The sequence below is a fragment of the Teleopsis dalmanni genome, chromosome X, assembly GCF_002237135.1.
Source record: "Teleopsis dalmanni isolate 2A chromosome X, ASM223713v2, whole genome shotgun sequence".
NCBI lineage: Eukaryota > Metazoa > Arthropoda > Insecta > Diptera > Diopsidae > Teleopsis > Teleopsis dalmanni.
This window is the reverse complement of record NC_051848.1, coordinates 84828982-84854663: the sequence shown is the minus strand read 5'-3', so window position 1 is coordinate 84854663 and position 25682 is coordinate 84828982. Positions and strand designations below refer to the sequence as shown.

General features: G+C 27.6%; 1 protein-coding gene across 3 annotated transcripts in view; it reads left to right on the top strand.

Moving 5' to 3' along the window:
* The window catches only part of LOC119662109 (AF4/FMR2 family member lilli), a 199839-nt gene that overhangs the window by 157417 nt on the left and 16740 nt on the right, over window positions 1-25682 (top strand). Inside the window, exon 2 of one of the 3 annotated variants that reach the window (XM_038071661.1) lies at window positions 22909-23220. The exons of 1 other annotated variant lie outside the window; for it this stretch is intronic. In XM_038071661.1, the coding sequence (XP_037927589.1) occupies window positions 23207-23220 (14 nt within the window). In that variant the 5' untranslated portion in view covers window positions 22909-23206. Of the gene's footprint in view, window positions 1-22908; window positions 23221-24308; window positions 24451-25682 lie in introns of those variants that run through there. One more of the 3 variants, XM_038071662.1, reaches the window with a different exon arrangement.

The following is a 25682-nucleotide window of genomic DNA, read 5'->3' as shown; positions in this document are numbered from 1 at the left end:
TTCAGTTGTTGTTGTTGTTTTCAAAAAAAATTCATTTGGAACAACCATTATTTTCGAAATTTTTAATTTTAATGGACATTCTTAATGGATTATGAATATTTATATGACTTAAGCAATTTGAAGGGAACGTTTTTAAGATACTGAATATGGTTTTATCTAATGTTTTTTCTTTTTTTTGGGTAGATATCGGTTTTTTGTGAGCTGGAAGTCACCCAACGCACTGTAAAATGAAACACCCTGTATATGTTTCAACAATTTTTTATTTGTTCACTTTTACGTATTTAGTGAGTACAACTTTTAGCTTCATTATGTTAAATTTTAAAGATGTTGGCTTGTCAACAGCAATAAAATTATTCTTTCCAAAAAATTTAATTATCAAAACTTTAAAAAGTAAAAGAAATTGTATTATTTAAATATTTTTATTAGCACAGATCTAAAACTTGTTTACTGATGAATAATTTTAGTTGTGTTTTTTTTTATTTACTCTTTAATTGTACAATTATTTATTTTATTAAATGCATATATATTTTCTTAAATTTACTATGCTTAAATTTAATATTTTTATTAATTTATTTATGAACTAATTATATAACGAATTATATTAGTTGTTAAAAAATTATTTTAATTTTATAATTTATTTTCTTGTTGTTAGTATAATTTTTGTATTTATTTTACACTAACTTATAACTTTGTTTCGTAATAAAATTATCATTTACAAATTTATTAAAATATTATAGCAATCTGTAATTTATTTATTTGTATATATAACTAATTTAATTAATTTAATTATTTTGAGTTAATTTATTAATTTACTTAATCAAGGCATTGAGAAAAAAATGTATTGAAATAACGTCAATCGTTTTAACTTAATTATTACTTATTCTAAATAGTTACGTTTATTAATAGAATTATTTTTTAGTTTTTTTTTAGTATTTACTATTATAAACGTTTTTTTTTATTATTACAATAAGTATTGATTGCCAAATATCGTCATTTATTTTGACACCTCAAATTACCTTTTTTGTATGGAATGGTCAGCCGTAATTAGAATTAATGAAAAATATATTAAAAAATGAAGCATATTAATTATAAAAGAAAATAGTTTAGTAATTTAAACAATTAATGCAGATTTACGTGATTAAGTAAAATAAAGAAAGCCCTTTGTGCTTTTACAAGGCTTCGTAGGGTGTGGCGCTGGTGTACAACCCGCAAGGTAGTAGAGGGAGAGGCCGTCCAAAAACAACATGGAGAAGGTCAACGTTGAATGAAATAAACACCATTTTGCAGCCTATAGGTAGAATAATAAACAACATTACAGATATAAAGGACGTAGCGTTGCGGCGCGAAAAATGGAAGCGACTTATAGACAGCCTATGCCTAGTATAAGAGGCTGCTCGAAATCATAGACGTCGAGCAAAGCTTATTATTATTATTATACGTGATTACATATCAATCAATAGGACATTTTTGTATCATTTTATAAGCGCAATCTTTTTATATTTTACTATAACTTCTTATTCATCTAGACAAAGTAGTTATAGAAGGAGTGATATAACAATTTCAGTTTTTCTACTGTCCGCAAATACGACAAACACCCGGTTATCCGATTCGACATAAACCACTTCAATTGTATTATTATCTATCTATTAATACTGAAAATAGTTATACTAAGGCTTTATTTTTACACCTGCTACATACTGCTACATATTAATCCTCATATTATAATTATATTATATTATATTATATTATATTATATTATATTATATTATATTATATTATATTATATTATATTATATATTATTATAATATTATATATTATATTATATATTATTATAATATTATATATTATATTATATATTATTATAATATTATATATTATATTATATATTATTATAATATTATATATTATATTATATATTATTATAATATTATATATTATATTATATTATATTATATTATATTATATTATATTATATTATATTATATTATATTATATTATATTATATTATAGCAGAATAAACACTTAGGCGATAAATATGTCGCCTTCAAATTTGCAACAATATTAATGTTGTCTTATTAGATAATTTTTATTTTTAATTGGTAAAAAACTGTATTTTTCAAATTTATTATGATATTTAAATATTTCAAATTGCACATTCAATCACCAAATATTTGTGTTCTATGCATTTTCTATAACTCCAACTACATAGAGTGTAACAGGGTTTAAAGAGCAAATTACATACAATTGCAAAAAATTCTTTAACTCGAAGAAAGAACTTCATAAGTTGAATCTCTTCTTTGCAAAATGGTACTTCGATTCTTTGATTAATTTTGGGTGCTGTTGTAAGAAGTGGTTTCACAGCCCCTCAAGTTTTCTTTAGTATTTCACTATAAAATGAAATTATATGATTTATTAGGAAAATTAATGTATTTTTATGTTATATCAGGTTCTAATTAACAATTCGATATAAATAAAAGCGTTGCGAATTGTGTTAATTTATTGATAAAACTTTAAAAGATTCTTGATTGGTGTACATAATTCAATTAATCTACTGAAAATTAAATTTAATTAAGGAGGATAAAATTTTCATTTTCATAGTTACTGAAAATGTGACACTTTAAAGGAAACTTTTTAATAAACTTGGTTTTTAAGTGAAAAAAATCTGCGAAATTTTAATGAAAATCAAATAAAATAATAGCAAAGCAATTGCTATAAAAGTAAAATACGAAAATTTTTACAATAAGGACTATCTGAGTGGGTGTAGAGTAATTTGTCGAAAGTTTCGAAGATGTGCACTGTATGAAAAATGTATTTAGCTAATATTGCATCCGTTCAACGTCGAAAATGTGGTGCTGTAAAATATACAAGAATGAAAAGAAGATAGTTAAGATAACTCGCAGTTATCGGACTAAAAATTAATGCCATTATAAAAGGGAGTTTTATGAAATTTTAAAGAGATAATAGAAAATAATTTTCATAAGCGTTAAATAAATATAAAATAATGTATACTACATTAATGTATTAGCACTAAAGTCAAGAAAAAAATAGATTATAATACGGTTTAAATTGTGTCACTAAACGCCTCGAATCAACGTCGTAAGGTAATCCAACCTATACTTAAGGATTCAGAAATGAAAATAGAAAAAATAAATAAATTCTGTTAAACAAGATTCTAGGTGTTCTATAGTTTTGCTTGCTCTCTAAGTAATTTGTGCATTCGCTGCATAACATAATTTCAATCCGTTTGATCACAAACAAAGCCTAGCAAATACAAGGATGAATAGTTATGACATCAATAATATTAATAATAACTAAGAAGAATTTATGTCATAGGGAATCCGATATAATACTTGACGTCTGTGGCTTGAATAGAATTAGGAAAATCAATTAAAAAAATAATTGAGTGCAGATTACTCATAAGTCATTATATAAAACAAAACAAAGCAAACCAAACCAAAGTCAAAGCTTAAGTTTATTAAGGCAATAGTAGTACTCGTACAATATGAAAAACAATAACCCAAAAAAGGAAGTATTAAAAACTACAATAACATAAAAGGAGCAAGTTAACAATAACCTACTGTGTGTAAGTAAAGGAACAGCTTTAAAGCTCTTCATACATGGCATATTTACAATAGAATTCTCAGTAATAGTTTGTTTAAATAATAGTGACAGCAAAATGCAGGACAATACGCACAAATACAAGGACGGACAGACAGACAGACAGGCACTCTTTAAAGCAAACAAGCGACCAGTGGTTCAACAATGCCACTAAGCCAAGGATACGCGAACAAGTTGATGACATTTATTACATACGCACAGTTGAATAAGGACAGGATATTCAGCAAGAATTTATAGAAAACAAACACACATACAAAGACTTCTGGGTAATATATATGAACTTATAATAAAATATCTCAGCCATTGATTTCACAAGTTGGTTTCTGTATAACTCGAAAGCTTGAGAATACAGTAATATTCAAGTAGTTTTGTATTTCATTTTTTATTTCTGACTCCATACTACAAGAATATAGCACTAAGTTATAGTTTTCTATTTAGCTTGATTCTTATGTTGTTCATGCGTTGCACAAAGCTTGCCACTGTCATTGCTGGAAAATGGCAATGTGTCTATAAGAATAATAGCACAGCATGCCATACTGTTGGCTCTTTAGACGACCAAAAGACTTTAACGCTAACAATAGCAATATCTGCTGCTGCTGTTACTGCTGCTACTGCTGTTGCTGCTGCCACAAAATAGCAACAAAAAAGTTAAAGCAAATAAACGCAATGACAGCAACAGTAACAACAACGACAAAGTCAACAACAATGACTACGCAGCGATAAGAACAAGAGTCAGACGACATAAGTATGTTTGGTGTATTGTAAACTATATAATTAAGATTTATTTACACAAAAAAAAAAAAACAAATTGAAGAAATAAATTTACTACTACAATGCTTCTACTACGAGTACTAAGAGTGTGTTGTAGTCGCAAGGACTATAGCACTTGCTTAAATGCGTTCCTTCTCCTATTCCTGTATCATAGTTTGTGCGAATTGTGTGCAAAGTGCATGCTGCTGCTATCCAAATCCTTGCCAGTCGTCTCACTTTAGTTATGGCCTGGTACATCATCGTTTCCTAAAGTATACATTCCATCTGCTGTAGTCGTCAATATACATACGCCGCGCCGCTTGTCGGTTGAACATCTTGGCTGGCATCTACGTACTACACTTCGAAGCATGCAGAGAAATATGTCTGCTTAAGTGTGACTGATTGAGGTTAAAATGCTAGAAAGTTACAGCTCAACTATTCAATAGTTGTTTTCTTCACAAGGACATTAAAAAAGTTTACCTTTATTTTAATAAAATATACATAATATAGTGTGTGTTAAGAAGGAATAAAGCATAAAAAACTACATAAGGACTTTTTTGCTTGTCATACTAAATTTTTATTATGTAGCTAATAAAAGTTTTTGAGTTTTTTTCTCTTTCTAAATTGACACATATTTTACTATAATATAAAATTTTACAAAACACTTTACAGGAAATGACTTTCAAAGCTTAGACGCAGTCATAATATTTAAATCTATGTTTACGTTTGAGTGATAGCATTACCATTCTTTCAGATATACAGGTACTCGTAGGCGTGTTAATACTAGATCTTTATTTTTAACAAAATTAAATTAAAAAAAAACTTTTGTTATATACCACACGAATATTTTTAAAGTTTGACAACATCCTCCATATCGATTTTGTGTCCCTCAACTGTCTTGTATTTTCCATGAAAGAGCCTCAAAATAAATTAATTCTTCGAGTGTTTTGACACATATTTTTATTTCAAAATTAGTTTCAAAATATTAACGATTATTTCATTAAAAATAATTTGAATGCCAGATGAACCACATTCTTCAGTGCCTAACCGACGTAGGTTTTTTAGCAATAAAAGCTTTCAGCAATATCGAAATCGATTTATAAGGATAAGAATCATATACATATTGTCTTTAGCAGTAAATAATGTTTAGAACACAAATGAAATCATTAATACTAGTGGCTATAACAACCTGAGTCAAGTCTCATCATCCATCATTATACCTGGTATAGGCATTAAACTGAACTGCATTTCTTTTATTTCTGATTCCTCCTGCATCTTGTTGTTACAAACTTAGCGCACATATTCTGCCACATTGATCCCCTATGTAGTGTTTCTAATATCTTGTCAAATATATTGTCCTCACCGGCTCCAAGTATGATCGATGTAGTTGTATTTTGATTTTCTTTTTTTTTTTTATTTATTTATTCATATATTTATTTATTTAGTAAGTGGTGTATTAAAACAAATAAACTTGATCAACGCAAATTACGGCTTACACTGTAGACTAATGTCATATAACCCAAATTGAGCAAGTAAAACACCTTAGTATTCATTTCGATCGGCGACTTATATATCATTATTTTAAAAGCGAAAATAACTTATAATAAAATTTCTTTTACTCTACTTATAACGTATTACCATAAGTTCTCATTTGCAAAGTTATACTAATATTGATTTAGAAATATGGATTGTTTGTATTTTTGAAATTTTATATCTCACCTAAAATTCTTAAAGCAGTAAAAAGTACTAGACATGCGTGCAGTTGCTTTATGAATTGTTAGCAATTATCACCAATGTAAGCCACAGACACTATAAAGAACTGGCTATCCATCCAAACTCTCGAACAGAGACATATAAAGAAGATTACAAAAAATGCCGTAATTGTCATATATATATATAATGAGTTGCACTGAAAATTCTTACTCTTGTTAATTTATATACATTTTAGTTATAATACTGAAAGGTACTTTTTTTTTGAGCAGATTATATATTATGAAATGAGTTAAAAATGTGTTTTTCATTCATTAGTTCATTGATTTAATCGATCCCTCACTTACTCGTTTTATGATTTCATCGTTTTCTTTATTCACTCAATCAATGCTCCATTGCTCAATTCAATGCTCCATTCATTTATTCAATCATTCGCCTGTGCATTCGTTTATTCATTTTATTATGTATTTATTTGGTTGTTCGTTTATTTATTTATTCAATTATTCGTTTCTGTTATCATTTGTTCGTCTTTTCAATAGTTTATTCGAATATGAATAAACAATTTGTGTACGATTCATATTCGTTTAATTACTCACTGTTACCAGAGTTCGTATTTGCGTACACATGAGCAACTCTTTTCGGCGCATTCTGCTCACAGCTCATGAGCAGGCAAAAAACTGTTCTCATACGATGGCTCACGCTCACGAGCGAGACTAATTGCAGAGCTCACGCTCGTGAGCAAAAGCCGTCATTAAGTTATAAATGTGTTATTGTTTCATTATATTGTTTTAATATAAATAGTAATAAACTAAGTTAATTTCAAATTATATATTTTCACATAGCAAGTATGGTTTTTTATTGAACAGTTGAGCTCTCGGCTCGTGAGACCTCATGAGCAGCTCTTTAATATGAGCAAATTGAAGGGTCATGTTGGTGAGCGGCTCTTCAATATGAGCCAATTTTGAGCTCACGTAATAATTGGCTCTTGCTCATGAGCCTGAGCTGCTCATGAGCCTGAGCTGCTCATGAGTGAGCAAATATGAATCCTGGTAGTTATTGTGTTGTTCGCTCGTTTATTAAGTTATTCAATCAATAGTTTTTTCGATAATTATACGTTCATTCGTTCAATCATTTGCGTATTTATTTTTTATTTCCGTTCATTCGTTCATTGATTTATTTTTTCATTCGATTGTTCTTTCATATACTTATGTTATTCATTTATTTATTTAAATGGCGTTATAAGCATAACTAGTGTGAGGGGGACACTATAGCAATCGGGCGCAACCCGTAATATGTAAAAAATCCTCATCTTAGGGACTATTTTGTGTCATCTTACTAGTGGCGCCCATTTTATTTAGAATCTTTTGCTCGCTCCTCGCGACTTTACTGACTCGCTCTTTTGTTTTAAATTCATCCATTTGTTTTTCATTTTCTTCTTCAAAGTAAACTTCAATTATTTTTTATTACTAGAACGATAAATACCTAAAATAGAAGTTTGTACATGATTAGCTTTCACCTCTTACGTTTGCATTATATATTTCCTCTTGCCATGCAATTATTTCAGGTTTTACTTCGAATATTTTGCGACCACTTAGATTGGACTCATCCACGTTACACAAAAACGTGGCGATATTTTTATTCCCCAAACTTTACTTAAACAACATATCTAATTCAAGTTATAATTAGATTAAACTTCAAAGATGAAGATCTTAAAGTTTTTTTTTTCTGATTAGATTAGAGAAAAAAATAATTTTTTTTCTTACCAAAACAAACAAAAAAAAATGTCTTGTATTTATTTTTTCCTAGTATTCATTCCGCTTCCAAAAGGAATATCAAATTTACTCTGACTACCAATTGTTGGCTTTGCTTATATTCCACATACTACGAGTGTGTGCACAGTGTCTCTGTGTTCGCCATTATAACAATCGAGCCCGTAAAGATTATCACAGGATTAACTGCGACTACGTATGCATAAGCACAGGTAATTTGTATTTTCAAGCTTCTTTATAGCTTCTACATGCAATGTTGAGATATACGATAGCCTAACAATTGAGCTCCTACTTAAGCATTTAAATTTTATTTAATTAACCTTAGATACAAGATTTATAAAATTACACCTGCCAAATAATTAAAGTAATACATGAGTATGTACATATGTATATAATCTATTTTACATTTATGTTATTATTTTAGTCGATATTGATATTTTGTTAATGAGCTTAGAGAGTCTTATGTGCTTTTAAATGAAACTTGTTGCGAGCATAATTTATCAGTCTAAAAATCAAAGAATTATTTTCATATTAAAATTTAATTCACTATATACTACTTTTCACATTTATTCGTTATGATAAGTAGGATTCATGCCAGCAGTATTACAAGCACATATTGTAATACATTTTAATTCTTACATAAAATCCTTGCACGCCCACAAAATTTGTAGACGAAGTCTAATACATTTTAATTTCGCATGTGGCAACTACAGCTCCACTGGCTGTGCTGCGTTTGTGTGGTGGCTGTTATCCTTTTTACATAATGCTCGTTCTCATGCCGTAGTCGGTTATGGGATTTTGTGTAAATATTTGTATGTGGAGCGCTTTGTATTTAATCCTACAAATTTAGGATTAAAGGTGGCAATTTTGATGATTCCAAGGTTAAATTTTATGTTAACTAAGATTTTATTAAATTATCTGACGACAATATATATTACTTTGAAGCTCTATTTTAATTGGATATTTTAAGTTTTCATATATATTGGATTATTCATTCTCAGGTTCCGAAAGTACCATATATGCAAATAAAGTACTCTTGTGACTGAGAGTTTGTTCAAACTGTTATTTCATCATATTGCTTGGAGTTTGACATAAAGTATGAAATACAACATTATTTAATGTTTCTCATTGAATATCTTAGAGTACTAGATTCTTTTAAGGTATTTCCTATGACTTGTCGGCATATATATCGATTATAACTTGTTAGTTGATCGTTTTTAAAGCGTCAAAAGTGTAAGATTTGTCTATATTCTTTGATGCTTTGAATATTCCTACACAAATATGTCCAGTGATGATAATAAATCGTAACATCTTGGTGCCCAATTGATCATTCCCAAAATGTGACATTACACGTCCTTTAAATTATCCCAAATAAAGCCATAGCTATCAGATAATTTCAAGGTAGTTTGTTGCTTCTATTTTAATTATTAAGTTGGCAATTTCTAGAAATCTATTAGATTCAGTGTATTTCGTTTACCTCAATTTCTTCAAATAATTGCAGATTCAACATACATAAAACATATTGGTGTACATTCATTTGAAATTACCATTATATATTTACGCCGGAAAAATTGATAATTATGTGGTTATAACAAATCAGAATTAACGACTTGTGTTACGCTTTTAATATTTTTAAACAATTATGTGTCTATCACATCTTTAACATTCATATATTTAATTTTATGGCAAAAAAAAAATATAATCATAACGCTATAGATGTCAGAATTTACGATTTCTGACACATTTTCGTCATTTTCAAATAAGTACGGTCTTATCACACCTCCATCTCTAAACGCAATGTCGATGCAGGTCAATATTTCTCTAATCTGGGTCCGTGGTCATAGAGATATTTTTGGCAATTGTAGGCAATTGACAAGCTAGCTAGAAAGCGTGTTTCAGGACATCACTCGGAACACCTAAGTAATCTGGACATATCGTTAACTTCATGCAAATTATTACTGTGTTCTTTCTGTGCTGAAATTTTTAATAAAAGATAGGAAGGTAAAAAGAAATTCATTATTCTCATTGAGGTTACTTACAGGTCACTGCAGACTAGAGAACCATGTTAGAAGATTGAATCTCTCTTTTAATCGTACCTTTCGCAGCTGTGGGGAAGACGATAAAAGTCTACTCAGTCTTTGCCTAGCTTATGTACGGCGGCGACTCCACACTTTAGGAGCTCCTTTTCTTGAGATCATGGTCAATTACAAAACCTCTCACTAAACAGCATTCTAAGCATCGCTAAAGGTTCTAGTTAATTTCAAACCCTGAGTTTCCTCTATATACGCTAACACAATGAACCTAACTGGATCCCCTAGGGATCGCCAGTGTAACCTAACCTAACCTATCACACCTCCACACCACGTAGTGACTTTTTCTCGATGCAGTCGTTATTGGACATTAACTCATCTCTGAAGAAAACACTCGGTACAAATTAATCTACTATAGAATTATCATTTTTTTTCTAGATATCATAGATATCTAGTAATACTTTTAACAAACGAAAATTTGGAAGTTTCAGTTATCTTCAATCATCATTTAATATAACATGTTAATGATAATGATATATACATTTCATAAATAAATAGATAAATAAATACATAGGTTAATAAATAAGTAACTAAAATAAATAAATAAATAGATAAATAAATAATAAATAAATAATAAATAATTATAAAATAATAAACATAAAGTAAAGAATTCAACTTAATTTGATACTTAATACTTAAGTAGGTTGGAAGTGTACGTTCAAGACGTTTTTTATACCCTAGTTCCAAGGCAGGAAGTCTTCTCATTTCTAAGTTTGTGTGCTGAGCAATTTAGATGAGTGGTTAGCACTGCTTTTTTTGAATTGTTTCATGTACAGTAGGGATATTCAGGTCTTTGTGAATATTGTCGTTTCTGATGTACCATCTAGTATCTACTATCGTAGATGCATTATCATAGCTTTAGTAAGTTTTCACAACTTGAATATATTAAGCGGTTGTTAAGTGATTGATATTGTAAAATGGCAAATCTTATACTAAGCATATTATATTCGGAATGACATTTTTTTTTGATAAATCTCACTGAAACAGTGCTGTTAAATTAGAAAAATTAGAAAAAAAGTGTTGAATACTTACTTGAGAATATTTTTCGTACATATTGGAGTTTGTCACCTAGAAATAAAAATGAATGGAGGAATATTTTATAGCTAGCAGGTCTACGTTTTTAATGGACTATCAAACAGTAGTAGCATAAAAAAAGTAGTTAAGAAGCACTTGAGTTTTAAACTACATATTTAACAAAAATTGTTCAAAAAAATTAAGGATTTTTAAATTCATTATATAATCCTCTTCTCTTCCTGCCATTAACTCTTTTTATATCATATTATTAAAACCATGAAAATAAACTTTTTTTATTTCATTTCAATTTATATGCATTTATAAGTAAAATCAGATTAAAGTGATTTTCCATTTTTATGAATTAATATTTTAAAATAATTTTTGAATATATGATGATGGTAATCACACAGCTTGAGGCTGCAATTCGATATATTTTTTATTTGTTCGTATTTAGTAATATTGATATAAATTATATGCAATTAGGTCGGCCGGAGTGCATGAGTTGGTTTGCATATTTGACAAAATTTTAAAATTCCATATTTAATATTCCTTACTGTAGGCGTGATAATTATTCAAATTTGCTTAATTACGGATGCAGTTGGGGCTTATTAACTATTTATATGTTTTGTTTTTCTAATTGCAATTATTAAAATTTAACGTTAGTAATTAGTAAGCACTGTGATTATTTTTTATTGCAAAAGGATATAAACAAAATTAATTAACATATGCACAAATTATTTAAATAGTACATTGAATATATATATTTTTTATTTTAAATATGAGCTGAGCGTAGTATGTGTGAGAGAGAAATAAATTTAATCTACATTACTTTCAATCTACATTACTTTTTAAATAAATTTACAGAGGCTTGCTTACAGATTTGCAGACAAAATCTCTCAGTAACTGTCTACACAAATAAAAGCATTAAGTCCAGGCGTTGTTGAGTTATGCGCTTACCAACACATTTTTCGATTCATTTTTACATATAAGAAGACAAGAACATAACCAGAGTAGATGAGTTTGTGTGTTGTAATAACTTATTGATTATTGTGGAAATGTTTATTAAATCCCTATGATTTTCTTTGCAGATCATTATCTTCACTATCCAAGCGAGCTACTCATTTTTTATATATTTGTCACCTTTAGTTTTCCACTGTCCCTTTAGATTATTTTCCAATCAGGTTTGAACCCTAAGTTCAATTCTTAGTTTTAAACCCTCTGGCAGACATCCCAGTCGAGGGATTTTAGTGAATTTCAGAAGGGTGGCCAAAGTTCTTGGAAGAGAAGATATTTTGGTTACTCGAAGTGAACCCCACCTACCAGGGTGATTGTTTTGTTCAGGAGATTTTTTGCCCCGACCTGTAAAATAGGTAGGAACAAAAAACTGCCACATTCCAAATCTTTTTGACAGAACGAAGTCTGTCGGGTGCGCTAGTTAAATATATATTTAAGAAATTCTAACCACTTACAGGTTTTAATATCCCTACATTTTCGCTAATCATATTTTTTTTTATTTCTATATCGTATACACCTTTAGCATTAACTGCTTGTCCGCCCGTTTGTACCTCGAAGACTAGTAACTACATTTGAAAATGCTTCACCATTAATACGAATGATAAATTATTTGGCAACGCACGATTCCCTAGATACCTGGCCATATACATATTTATTGTTACTGTAGTTGCTGCTAGGTCACGGGCGGCATTATAGATACACAGAACTAAAATAACTGCTGCTCATTCACCAATGCCAAACGGTGTTTCAGGGAATTATTAGAGTCTAATATGTTTAGTTTAAATGGCAATTTAGACCAAGTTAAATAATAAAAAAAAAAATAACCGAAATTTAATTTTTGCTATACATATTTTGGTTTGAAAAATTTTTGTTTATTTAAATGTTTTTGTAGTTATTTTAAAATGTCAGATAAATAAAACTTCATGCAAAAATGTTAAAAAATTATTTTTTTTTTTTGAAAAAAATAATAATGAAAAATAGCAACAATCGTTGTTGAAAAAACTTGAAAAGTCATGACATTTTAACCATTTTAAATATTTTCAATTATAAACAAAATAGTTATAATATAGTATATTTGATATGCGCCTAAAAATACACAAATGAAAAATAAAAATATATTTGCTTCAAGCTGTCACTGTCGGTCGAATTGCTAGTTTAACGATATAACTGGAAAGCAAAAACAAAAAAAACGAAAAACCAACAACAACAACAAGAACAATACATACAAAGTTGCGAAATATGTCAAAAACATGAATACTAAAATTCATGCTATCCATATGGCTTATAAGGACACAACACAATATTATGGTTGAGCAAGAAGACAGTGGCGGCGTCACTGACAGCAGCAGTAGCAACATGTCCTTTTTGTTGCGTTCACTTGCTGCTCTAACGTTTTGTATCCTTTTATTGTATTTGTATAATTTCTTTGCATACGAATATATATTACTATATATATATATATATGTATATATAGTATTATATATATATATAGGTATGTTTCAAAGTAGTATTTGTTCTTGTGCTTAAATAAGGCGGAAGTCACTTTTTGGCGCATTTCACTAAAGCACATGAAATGCCAGCATTTCCCCCCACAAAACACAACACAACACAATACAACGGCAGAGCATACACCATACGTAGTACTACACCCACACTGCTCTTAGCAGGGATGTGGCAGCAGCAAGGATATGATGATGGCAATAGCAAGTAACGTGTAATAAACCAGACAAACTGTTCAACTGAAAGACAAATAAACAGACAAACAGTCAGTCGAACGGGCGGGCAGGCGGGCAGGCGAGCAGGCATATAGAAAATTTAACATACACGTGCTTAAATTGCGCTTGCTCTCTTCAGTGTTTGTGTTCCTTTGTTTGTGGTTTCTAGAAAATTTTTATCCTTTCGGCGATATATTTGCAAACAAAAGCAAAATTAATATGTTAATAAAGTAAAAAGATAAAATTATGAAAATTAAATTTGAAAAACTTGCTAAGAACTAATAGCAAAAGTGTAAAAAAATGCATTTTCATAAATTGAAAAAAATTTATAAAAATTCAATATAAAATATTTTCTGTATAATACCAAATAACTTATTAGATGCTAGAGAAACTATCTTCCATTGCAACTTTATACTTGGAAATTCAAAAGTTCACTTCTTTCAATAAATGCTACGCCTTCTGTAAATTGAAAGCACAAATTGAAAGCAATTCGTATTCGTTAATCTTTAAAATGGAAATAAAATTCAGGAAAACTCAGTAAAAACACTTTTTAACAATGGTTTGTTCCTAACTGACCACTGAAATTTTTGCTCTACAAATTCTATAAAGGAAATCCATAAGGCATACAAAATGACACTTAACTAGAACTGAACCCATAAACTTAGAGTTTTTAAAGTTTTTTTTCTTCTGTAAATAAGTTGCCGCATACCTGCATTATAGTAGGCTCGGTTAAATGTATCTGCATATCTTCAACGTACATGATAACGTTGCGTCCGAGTGTGTATTCGTATTAGCTTTGATGTAAACAAGCCATAAAACTTACTATAATTACCACATTGGTTTATAATAGTAGAAAAGGTTTTATTCTGTAGTTGTGGCTTGGCTTCTGTTATTGGCTGTTATTAGTGCGGTGTTCATATAGCAAACGCCTTGTGGGATTAAATTTAATTATTTATTGCCTTTACTCTCAGTCAGCCAACATTGCGATAGTAGCAACAGCCACAGTAGAGTAATACCGAAACAATATAGATAGATATACATACACACACAGATATGTAAACTTTGACATGGACGCATGAACATAAATTACTTAAACATTAATTTAATTGATTTGTATCTTTTATGTACTTTATTATCGCCATTTTGTTTTATATTTACCTTTTGGTATTTAAGTGTGGGTGAAAGTTTTTGTGTGTATAATTACGTAATTAAAGAAAGTTCTGCACTTTCTAATTTGATAATCTAATTCTATAAAGTATATTTACAACTAATATCCAGTGATTGTCAGTGTTTTTAAGAAAACAATTCCATTATTTATTCGACTTTTATTGAATCGAATAAGGCTTGTGATCTTGAACCAAGGATTTGATTAAAGGTGTCAATAGCCCTAATTTTTTAGGGGAGGTAAGGCCCAGCCCATGTTATATAGATAGTTATTATCATGTCAAAGGTGAAATTGTTGTTGTTGCTCTTAATATAAATAAAAAAATTGTGAATGAACGCAGAAGAGAAATTTTCATTTAATTTTGGTCACAATTACGTGGTCACCTGTGTCACATTGATCCTATAGCATATGATGAAACGCCTTAATCCGTTTGTATGGAAATACAAAAACAACTACCTAATATGAAAAATGCATTTTATTTTCTGGTCTTGAAAATATTCGGCAGGCCAGTGCGAGTTATTTATGATTTTATATTTATAACGCAAAAGTTACAGTTATTTGTGCGTTTTAAAATAAAAAGCAGAATTTCGAGAGTTATTTCTTGTGCGAAAAAATAAAAGGCATATAAAATAATTATTTTTGAGGAATATAATATAAAGCAAATTTAATTATTATTTTTTGAGCTTTATTTTAAAATACGAATGATAATAGTTAAAAGGCGATTTTTATTTTTTTTATGATAACTGTTAAGGTCCGTGATTAAAATAGTATTAATAGTATGAAATTGCCAATTATGATTGTCTGCGTAACAACCACCGCAGAGAAGTGGTTAAAATAATCCAAAAGTACCAGATGCCTGTCCTAAGAGGAAACTAAAGTCTACTAAGCACCACTCAATCCTCTTTGGACACTTAGACTTTTTATAAATATCTATACGTACCTATAAAAAAACTATGTCATCTCATATAATATTAAATCTATTTTTTATTTGTAATATATTATGCTCACAATTTGTGTTTTTTTTATTGTCAATATATTATTTATACATGATATATTATACAGAATTATATATGCAATCGTTATACACATATTATTAAATGAAATGAAATAGAAATCTTGAAATCTTGACAAAACAGATATTAGTAGTAACAAAAAATAAACATACAATATCTTTTATTGCAATAATTTATTCATTTAGATTATTATATCAACATCGAATCATTTGACATGCTGTAAATAAATATACTGGACTGTTTAAATCTAAACTGAACTTAATTAAATCTATTGATTTTTTTTTTTGAAACTTATAACTTTCATAATTATTTAATTTTTCCAAAAATATTTCAGCGAAAATGTGAAATAATGAGCTCAATAATTTATAGACAATTCGTCTATTTTTCAAATTGTTCCCCACTTTTAATTATATTTCCGTTTTATTAGAATTTATAGCTCATTTGCATTTCGTGACTGGTAGTCTTTGAAAGTCACCGTCTCATTTTATAGCCATTAGAAATATGCAATTAAAACGGATTCCATTCTTTGTTACAACCCTCTTATTATCCTTAAACTCATTTTCTTTCTCCTTTTAGTTATGTTTTTGTTTTGAAATTTCTTTATTCCTTTTATGACTTTTGGTGATTAATTGCTGTTATTGTTTTTTCTATTATGATTTGCCTTGAGTTGTTGTCTTGAAGCTGTAATGGCAACAAGTTCAACAAAAGAAATAAAACCGAAAAAAGGATACAAAGCAATAGTTTTTAAAAGACAATTGCAGAAAAGAAATTGAAAACATAAAGAATATAAAAATAGAACAACATATAATAGAAGAATTACATGAATTACTTGAACAATATAAGTAAAGAATTCTATTTATTAAAACTTTTACAAATTAAAAACTTAACAGTTCACATTTTACAGATTTTTCATACACTTTTATTTTATTTATTTTTGCTTTTGAAAAAAGCAGAGAGTAAGACTTTTCAAATTATTTGGTCAAAAACAAAAAAAAAAAAAAAACCTTGGTAATTGTGGATTCTATTTTCATTTTTTATTTTATATTTGTTGGTTTATATAAATATAAATATATATATTAATTATTAAACTTTTTCAGTATCTGAGATCCGAAAAGGAATATTTGAACTTACATTTGCCCAAATTATTTTCAGTATGCCCTTTTCCTTGTAGAGAAAGTTACACACTTGAAAAAAACTTGAATCACTCAAAAATGTTGGAAAAAGTTGCATTCAAAAACTTATTTTAAGTTTTGGACTCTTTCAAAGATATGTTGATGTATTAAGTAGGGTAAAACATAAAGTACCCACCTATCTACTGATTTCTTACAATAATTCAACATCTAAATATTTTTTTTTTTAGAAAAAAATAAAATTTTAAATATTTGTTTTTTTTACATACATAGTTATTTATATATGGTATATATATAAATAATAGCCAGTAATAACCAACCTCTTATAGATAACTTTAAAATCAAGTGCACTGCTGTCTTAAAAAAAAATAATCAATCAGCACATCTTCTGCATAAAAACAATGTTCCGTATCACTGCAACATATACTATATGTGGAATAAGAGGGTATTCAAATGGCTAATTTCTTTACATATAAAAGCCATCTGTGCATCAAGTACAGTACTGAAAAAATAATGCTTTTGAATAGCATATAATTGGAACATTGCAGTATTTATTATACTAGTATTGTTTTGTGTAATACAATTATTAATACATACTATATCAAATAGATCATGAGAAGATATATAATATACTTTAAATTCATGAAGATTTGGGTAATTAATTAATTTTAAACATATATAATAATAAAAAACAAGGTTCTAGAGTACCTCGTGGAATCCTAATTATATAAAATATGAGTCAACAAATAATCTATTGCCTTCTGTTTTATCTGAAGTTTTTATTCTCTAAATCTTTTTTTGATTTTATTTAAAATATTTTTGTTTTATTTTTTTAAATATTTTTTGTTCTTTTTTTTATTTTTTTTTATTTTTTTTATACTTTTTTATTCTTGTTTTTTTATTCCTTTTTTTTAAATTATTTTATTTATATTTCTCGTTAAATATTTTTTTTTTAAATATTTTTTTTTTAAATATATTTAAAAATATTTTTTTTAAAGTATTTTTTAAAATATTTTTTTTAAATACATTTTTTTTGTTTTTTTTTAATATTTTTTTTTTAATTATTTTTTTTATTCTTTTCTTTTGTTTTTTTTTAATATTTTTTTTTAAAATTATTTTATTTTATTTATTTTTTTTATTTACTTATTTATTTTTTTTTATAAAATTGTTTTTTAATTTTTGTTTTTATTTTTTGTTTTTATTTTTTTAATTGTTAATAAATTTTTTTTAGTTTTTTTTATTTATCTTATTTACATGCAAAACCAGAACTAATTATATGATTATGTGTGTAATCAAACCAAGTCTATGGTCATTTATAAAAAAAATTTTGGGTCATTTTTCTGCTTTAACCTTAAACTGCAAAGTGGGTAATATAAACTGAAGGTTAAAAAAAAACAATTTTTGGAAAAAAAACTGAATGGTAAAATATTTAAATTCAGTAATGTTTGTGTGAAAGGATTCTCATTTACGCTTCTAATGCATAAACACACATTTTAAAAAGGATAAAAAAAATTTAAATTCCTGTCTTCTAAATATTACGTGTTCATCTTTTTCACGCTCGATACTACTTAAAAGTCAAAAATTGTTTGAAGTGGTTGAGTTACCTGAGCCTGGGTACGTTCCCTAGCAGCTGCTTTCTGATTTTGTATTTCTGTTTGTCAGGCACTTTTCCTTTTCGTAGGCTATCCTTTATACACATTCTTTTTGTTGTTTATATTCTTTGACATTTTTTCGAAAAGTGTTTTTAATGTTCTAGATATTTTTCTTTTTTAATTTTTTCTTTTATGATTTTTTTCTCTCAAAGGCGATAATATGCCTTTGTCGGGTATAGCCGATGTCTTCTCCTCTGCTATGTGCTTACACTTTAGTCACGTTGAACCTTGTCATTGACTTTGTTGTCGATTTTTATTTTGAGTTTTTTAGACATTTAATTTTATATTGTTTTAAGTGTTTTCATAACTATTACCATAAGTTCAAAAGGAAGTTATGGGCGTTAGAATATCCGTTTTTACACTGCCATGAATTGACTTGATTTTGTTTTCCTTCAGTTGATTATTCTTTTTATTATTATCATCCATAAAAAAGACATACAATAGACTGAATTTACATATATATCTGATACATATTATTATCACCTTTGCTCTACTCTGCCGGTACCGGAAGTCAGTCAACTTAGTTTATTCAATCGATGAGTGTGTATTAGTGCACCAATATGCGCGTGTATGTACGTAATTTTGCATAATTTTAATATTATTTCTTATTTAGTTTTTATATTTTTCACTTTATTTAATGGGTTTTTTAAGATTTATTTTTTTATCCAATTTCGATTTTTTCCCACTTTTTTTTATTACTTTTAGGTTATGAATTTTATGCAAATTTTTATTAAAGCGTTTTTCTGGCAACACACTTTTTTATATGCTAAATTATTCCAATTTTTATTACACTTTCCAGTTTTGTTACTGAACATTTTATTTAAATTTTTTTTCTCCTAACTTGAAATGTGATATATTTTAAACCCATTTAACAACAGGAAGTTCTGAAAATTTTTTAAATATGTTTTTTTGTTTTTATTTTTTTGTAAATTCTGTGCAATGAAATAAAACCCAGTAAATAAAGGACTTGATATTAGTGGTTATTTTTTTGTTTTTTTTTTGTTTTTTAATTTAATTAACTGTATTCAAACAAAAAAGTATGTATATCTATAAATAATTACATTATCCCAATTGTTGATAGTGTAACTCAAATTATAAGAAATATGATAAAATTTTTCATATTCAACGAAATTGATTCAAAAATTAACTTATTTAATAACTTAGTTTAACAAACATCTACCGAAAAGTTGATTTTATTTCTATAATAAATAAAGTAATTACTTTGCGAACAAGCAATCATCCAGACAGACGCACATTTACTAAAGTCATATAAATGCATTCGATAGTATGGGTAAAATCCAATATACCGTCGAATATGTAGACACCACTCAGCAAAAGAAAATATTTATATAATATATAGTTCATATACATATGTTTTCAAAATAAATAAAATAATTTATTTAAGCTTGATTTAAATGTGCAAGGCACTGTTCAAAGCTAACCGAAAAAAATGTTGTTTTGGCAAAAACAAATTAATTTTATAAAAAAAGAAGTTCCCTGAATATTCTTTAAGTTGTCGGTACAAGTCTTTCGGATGAGTTCGATATTCATAAAACGCTTTCATGGCCGCATTACAAATATAGTATAATATCTATATATAGTATACTATATGTAATATACTATATACAAATATAGTCCGGACAGTCATTAATACGAAGTTTGCGATGATGTGAACACCGTAGTTATTTTCATTGAAATCTTTATAACTCGAACAGAATGAAAAAACTATATAAATTAAGTTCTAGTTTTTTAAATAATAATGAATTGCAACAACAAAATTTTGTTAACTTTTCTACTTAGAAATTTGTTTCTAAACCATAATTGCCTATTAATACTCGTAGAACAATTTAATATTGATATTTCTTGAAAAAATTAGTCAAAATAAAAATATTATTTATTTATTTCGAGAGCATATCACACTAATATTTTGAAAATTGAAAACAGTAGCTATAATAAATTAATGATGTACTATGAGACATCCGGAAATAAATATACTCCAAGACATTCGAATTGATAAACACTCGTATCCGAATATTAGTGAGAGGTTAATAAAAAAACATAATATACTAGAGACTGCTTGAAATGATCTAGAATGCATTTATTTAAATATGACATATAATAGCATTCTAGTGTTTTTAAAAAAACGTTAAAATAACTCACAACATTCAATTTAAAATTTTTAATTCAAAAATAAAATAATATGGCAAATATATATTTACTGGCATTACATGATAACATTATTGCAGGACTAGTATTTCAAAAAATTGAATACGATTGCTTTAAATATATCGGAAGAGGCAATAAAACTCTGTAAAGTAGGTTCTATACTAATTTTTATTGACGCAACAGGGCTTAGAGACCTAATCTAAGCCCAGAAGGTGGCACAAAAGGCCCGATGGTTGCAGTGCCTCATCCCCTAACAATAATAATAATAATTTTAAATATATTTGGTGAAGATAATATTAAATAACATAAAAAAACAATTTATTTTACATTTTCTTTCCCGAAGCTTTAATATTATTCACACAGGTAGTCATGACAGATCAATTATATGTGATTTTAGGTTGGGCAAAAAGTATACAGCACTTTTAAATAATTTTATTTAAAATTTTTTATAAGGTCAAAATAACTTTATTAACTGAAATCACACACAATTTTTTCAAGTATTCTATTATACAATATTAGGGTCAAATTTTTGAAAATTTCACGGTTCTTTTCTAGGATTAGGATCAAAAAAATGATTTGATTGTGCAATATATTGCTGATAACAGAAATTTGAATTAAAGGTGGCAACTTAAAATAAATTATACTCTATCAAATATATTTCATCACTTTCGTTGTGATTAATCCTGGTTTTATCTCCGTTTACGTACATTAGTGTATGCAATCTAGTTTTCGTTTATTACCTGTTACCATATGTCAAAGGGGAGCTACGTAACAAAATTCTATATATTTAATTTTTTTCATGGTGCATTTGTATATCAAGTATTTGTTTGTAAGCACCTTTATGCAGATCGATTAGAATGGCATTAAGTAAATTTTCAAATATTTATAACTGCTTGTCCGTAATTTCTTTGCATATAAAACTGAATGAATTCTTTACTTATTATTAAGTAAAGATATTCTTTAAGTATTAAGTAAAGATATTATTATCATTATGAACCTCATTAACCTAACCTCACTAGGTTAGTTAAATCTTAGGATCATCTTAGCATACATTATGTATGATTACATTAATTGTAGTTATGCATTTGGGTTTGAAAGGCGTTACATTTCTCGAAATGTTTTTTTTGTAGGGGTGAGATCCCTAAGGGGTTTCATGCATATAAAAAACCACCTTTGCATCTAGTAAGTTTTTAAAAATAGTGCTTTCGAATAGCATATAATAAGCATGCTTAATGGTATTATATTGTGAAATACTTCTATTAATCTCTACTATATCAATTAGTTTGAGATATGTGATAAACTTCTAATTCATTTTTTAGATTATGATAATAAATTAATATTAAATATATTAATTTTTTAATTCTGTATTCTATACTCATATCACTTATACTTAAGATTTGTAGTTCTTCATTTGAAAAAATTTGTTTTAAAACCAGAACTGCATTGTCTTAGTGTAGACGTGTCTTAGTGCATTTAGTATCACGAGACGTGGTTTTGTTTGTTATCCCTGCATGATATTGAAATTGGGTTGTACAGCTGGACCCCACAATTCAAATTGGTTTACAATTAACTTGTAGATCATTAGTTGGTTTTCTGTAGACAGTTTTACTTTAATCGGCCTATATAAGTCCAATCACATAGTTTATATTTGACATCTTTAAAGTAAGTTGTTTTCTCTTAGTGGAGATATACTTTTACCACGGTAATCGAGATGTGTTTCTAAATATTTAGATTCAATTGCTTTTGTAATGGGCTTGCTGTTAAATATATTGGAGGACCAATTGCTATCTCATTCACAATTTCGTGTAACTTCCGCTATGTGATATAAGTATTCTTTTGATTTTTACAATCTTTTTTACTTTTTTTATAAATGTATAAGACTAACAAAAGTTAAAACATTTTTTTCGTATTAATAAAACCATTATATAAAAAAATTGGAGAGTTCTCTAGTTCTTAGCAAATTAATAAATGGTCAGAAAGTAATGTTGAAACTCACTTTTTTTGGACAATATATTAAACTTATAGATATTTTAATAATATATATATAAATATGATTCTTAATTTAATAATAATACTAATTAATCTTTTTTTTTAATTTCAGGTACTGTTATAACAACAACTACCATTTGTTACCACCATTATTTTTGCAATTACCAAAACTATTACTACTATTAAATTTTTTATTAATACAATTAAGATTACTATTAATACAATTAAAAGAAATACATAACTCAGAGAAGTTATTTCATATGTATTAAAACTGATATGAATAAATATATTTGAGCAAATATATATATTTATACATATATATAAAGAGGGGAACGTTAACGAGAGGAGTCGAATCAAACTAAAGTATATAGACAGCACAAACCTGCAAACAAAATTAATGAGGATAAGCTATGAGGGAAACTTAGTAAGACAAGAATTTAATTTCGGTCACAAAAACTACTAACCAAAATAAATATATATAAATGTATATAAATATATTTGATAAAATCAAAGAACTATTTGCAACAAGCATTTAAAACTTAAAGGCTGTAAGTACTACTGCAACAAATACCACAACTAAAACTGCAATAATAATTTAATTAAAGAAGAGGTCAACTAGCGGCATCGCAGTGAAGTTTGAAATTCGAAAACAACACAAAATAAAATTCGAAATCAATACGAAAGTCAAAAAAATTAATAATAGTATAATTAAAATGAAAGAAAACCTATAAATTAACGTTGTGTAAACGGAAACGGAAACGAAAATGAAATGAAACTATTTTATACGTTTTTTTGTCGTTTACATATTGATCGTAACTCAATTGTTAACTCGGTGCTTCGCCTGCAGGATAATTCCATTTATATCTGTAAAAGAATTGCATTCAAAGTTTTTATATATCATTAATATTAATAATACTATACATCATACCTACTATAATAAGCATTTTTAAAGAACTATTGTACAAAAAGAAAAAGGGAAAGTTGAATCAAAACTCTTTTGTCAAGATTTAAAATTAAATAACCGACTGTTTACAGCTCTAAATTATATCTTAGCTTTTAGCTAAGCTGCTAGCTGCTTCCCAAGAACACATCTTCAACTCTTTCAACTCGTTTAAACTGTCGTCCTCGCAATTGCACCTTACCAAATCATTTGAAAGAAATGCTATTATTGTAGTTATATTTTATTAAACAATTGCTAATATTGAGAAAAAATAATTACTAAAAGTATCTAATATAAAAACAAAATTTTTGATTTTATTTTATTTGTTTCGTTCAAAATCAATTCATAAAAAATGAACAAACGAACAAAATTAATAATAAAAACCAAAACGAAAATAAATCAAAATTTAATAATACAAAAATTTATTGCTGAGCAAAAACAACGATTCAATGTAGATACACTTAAGTATCTTAAAGTTTAAGCGTTCATTAATAAGTAATTTTTTTCTAACATATATAAAATTTTTTTGTTTTTTTTTTATAACAAATGAAAAATAGTTACAAATATATTAGTAAATCTTTATTGTAAGTAAGCAACAAATCCAACAACTAATACTAAAGCACCTCTTAAGAAATTGTATCTATAAAATCAAACTAACTAAAGCAACAACAAAATTACCACAGAGCAACATCAACAACAAAATTGATCTTGCAAGTAAGTTAACACTTTTCGTAAATGAAAGCAATCACGAAAATATCATGCTTCTGCAAAATTTTTCATCTTAACTCATTTACATATAAACTGGCATAATAATTACACTCTGGCCACTAACAGGAGACCCACTAGAGACTCAATGCTGATTCCAATTACCACTATAATGTAGACAAGTGATGTCTTCTTTCTCTAGTACTCTTGCATGAAATAAAAGGGTTATGCTATTGAATCCCATGTTACTTATTCTTCTCATATAATTCTCACATTCTCACTTTAGAAATATCAACCTAGATTAGGTTAGGTTTGATTGATAGAACTATTGTATAGTTTTGTATTTTTGATGGACTGAAACATTAGCTGTTCGTAACATTGCGTCCATTGATAAACTAATGCATCTTGTCCTATTCATAATTTTCGCAGGATTTTTTTTACCTCACCTGTATTTAGAGCAATCACAATCTTCTTAAGGTCGATGTTTTGTCACTCTGATAAATCTATAAGTCATTAATGATACCCGATGGAGTTAGAACTTTATGTCAACGAATTTTGTAAATTAAACCAATTTTTTAAACACACGAGATGTCAAATTGTAATATGATTTCAAGTCTTCTTCTTTCCACATAAAGGATAGAACCCTGAAATTATTTGCGAAAACTGACAGACTTACCAACACCGCGTTATCAAATGTCAAAATGCTTACGGCTTAGTCTGATGAAGAGATAAACAATAATCTAGTCAAGGTGTAGAGAGGAGTTTTGAAGAAACCTCGAGTTAAAACCAGCTTCAACATAATAAATGTTATTAACATACGTTCATTTTTAATATTGATATATTAACATTAAATTGGGAATGTATATTGTTTTATTTCTACATTATGCTATAAAAGTAAAATTATATATAAATAAAGATTTATTTGCATTAATTAGTAATTAGTAATAGTTAGAACAATTAATAACAATAATTTATGTTTGGTTATCACATGGCTCAATAAGTTTTCAGTTTGACACACATATAGCAACACTGTTAACAGACCCTTATGATTTCTAGAGAGTAATAGTCTTCAAACGCTATTGGTCAAAATTCTATTAATTAGTTACAGTGGTTATAATGGTGGAAGCCGAACAGTTGCTCTATAAACATTAGGGAAGCTCTGCATCTGGGAAATTAACTATTATTGTTGGTATCTGCATTTTTTCCGGAAAATAATAAAAGTTCACAAAATAGTTTTGAAA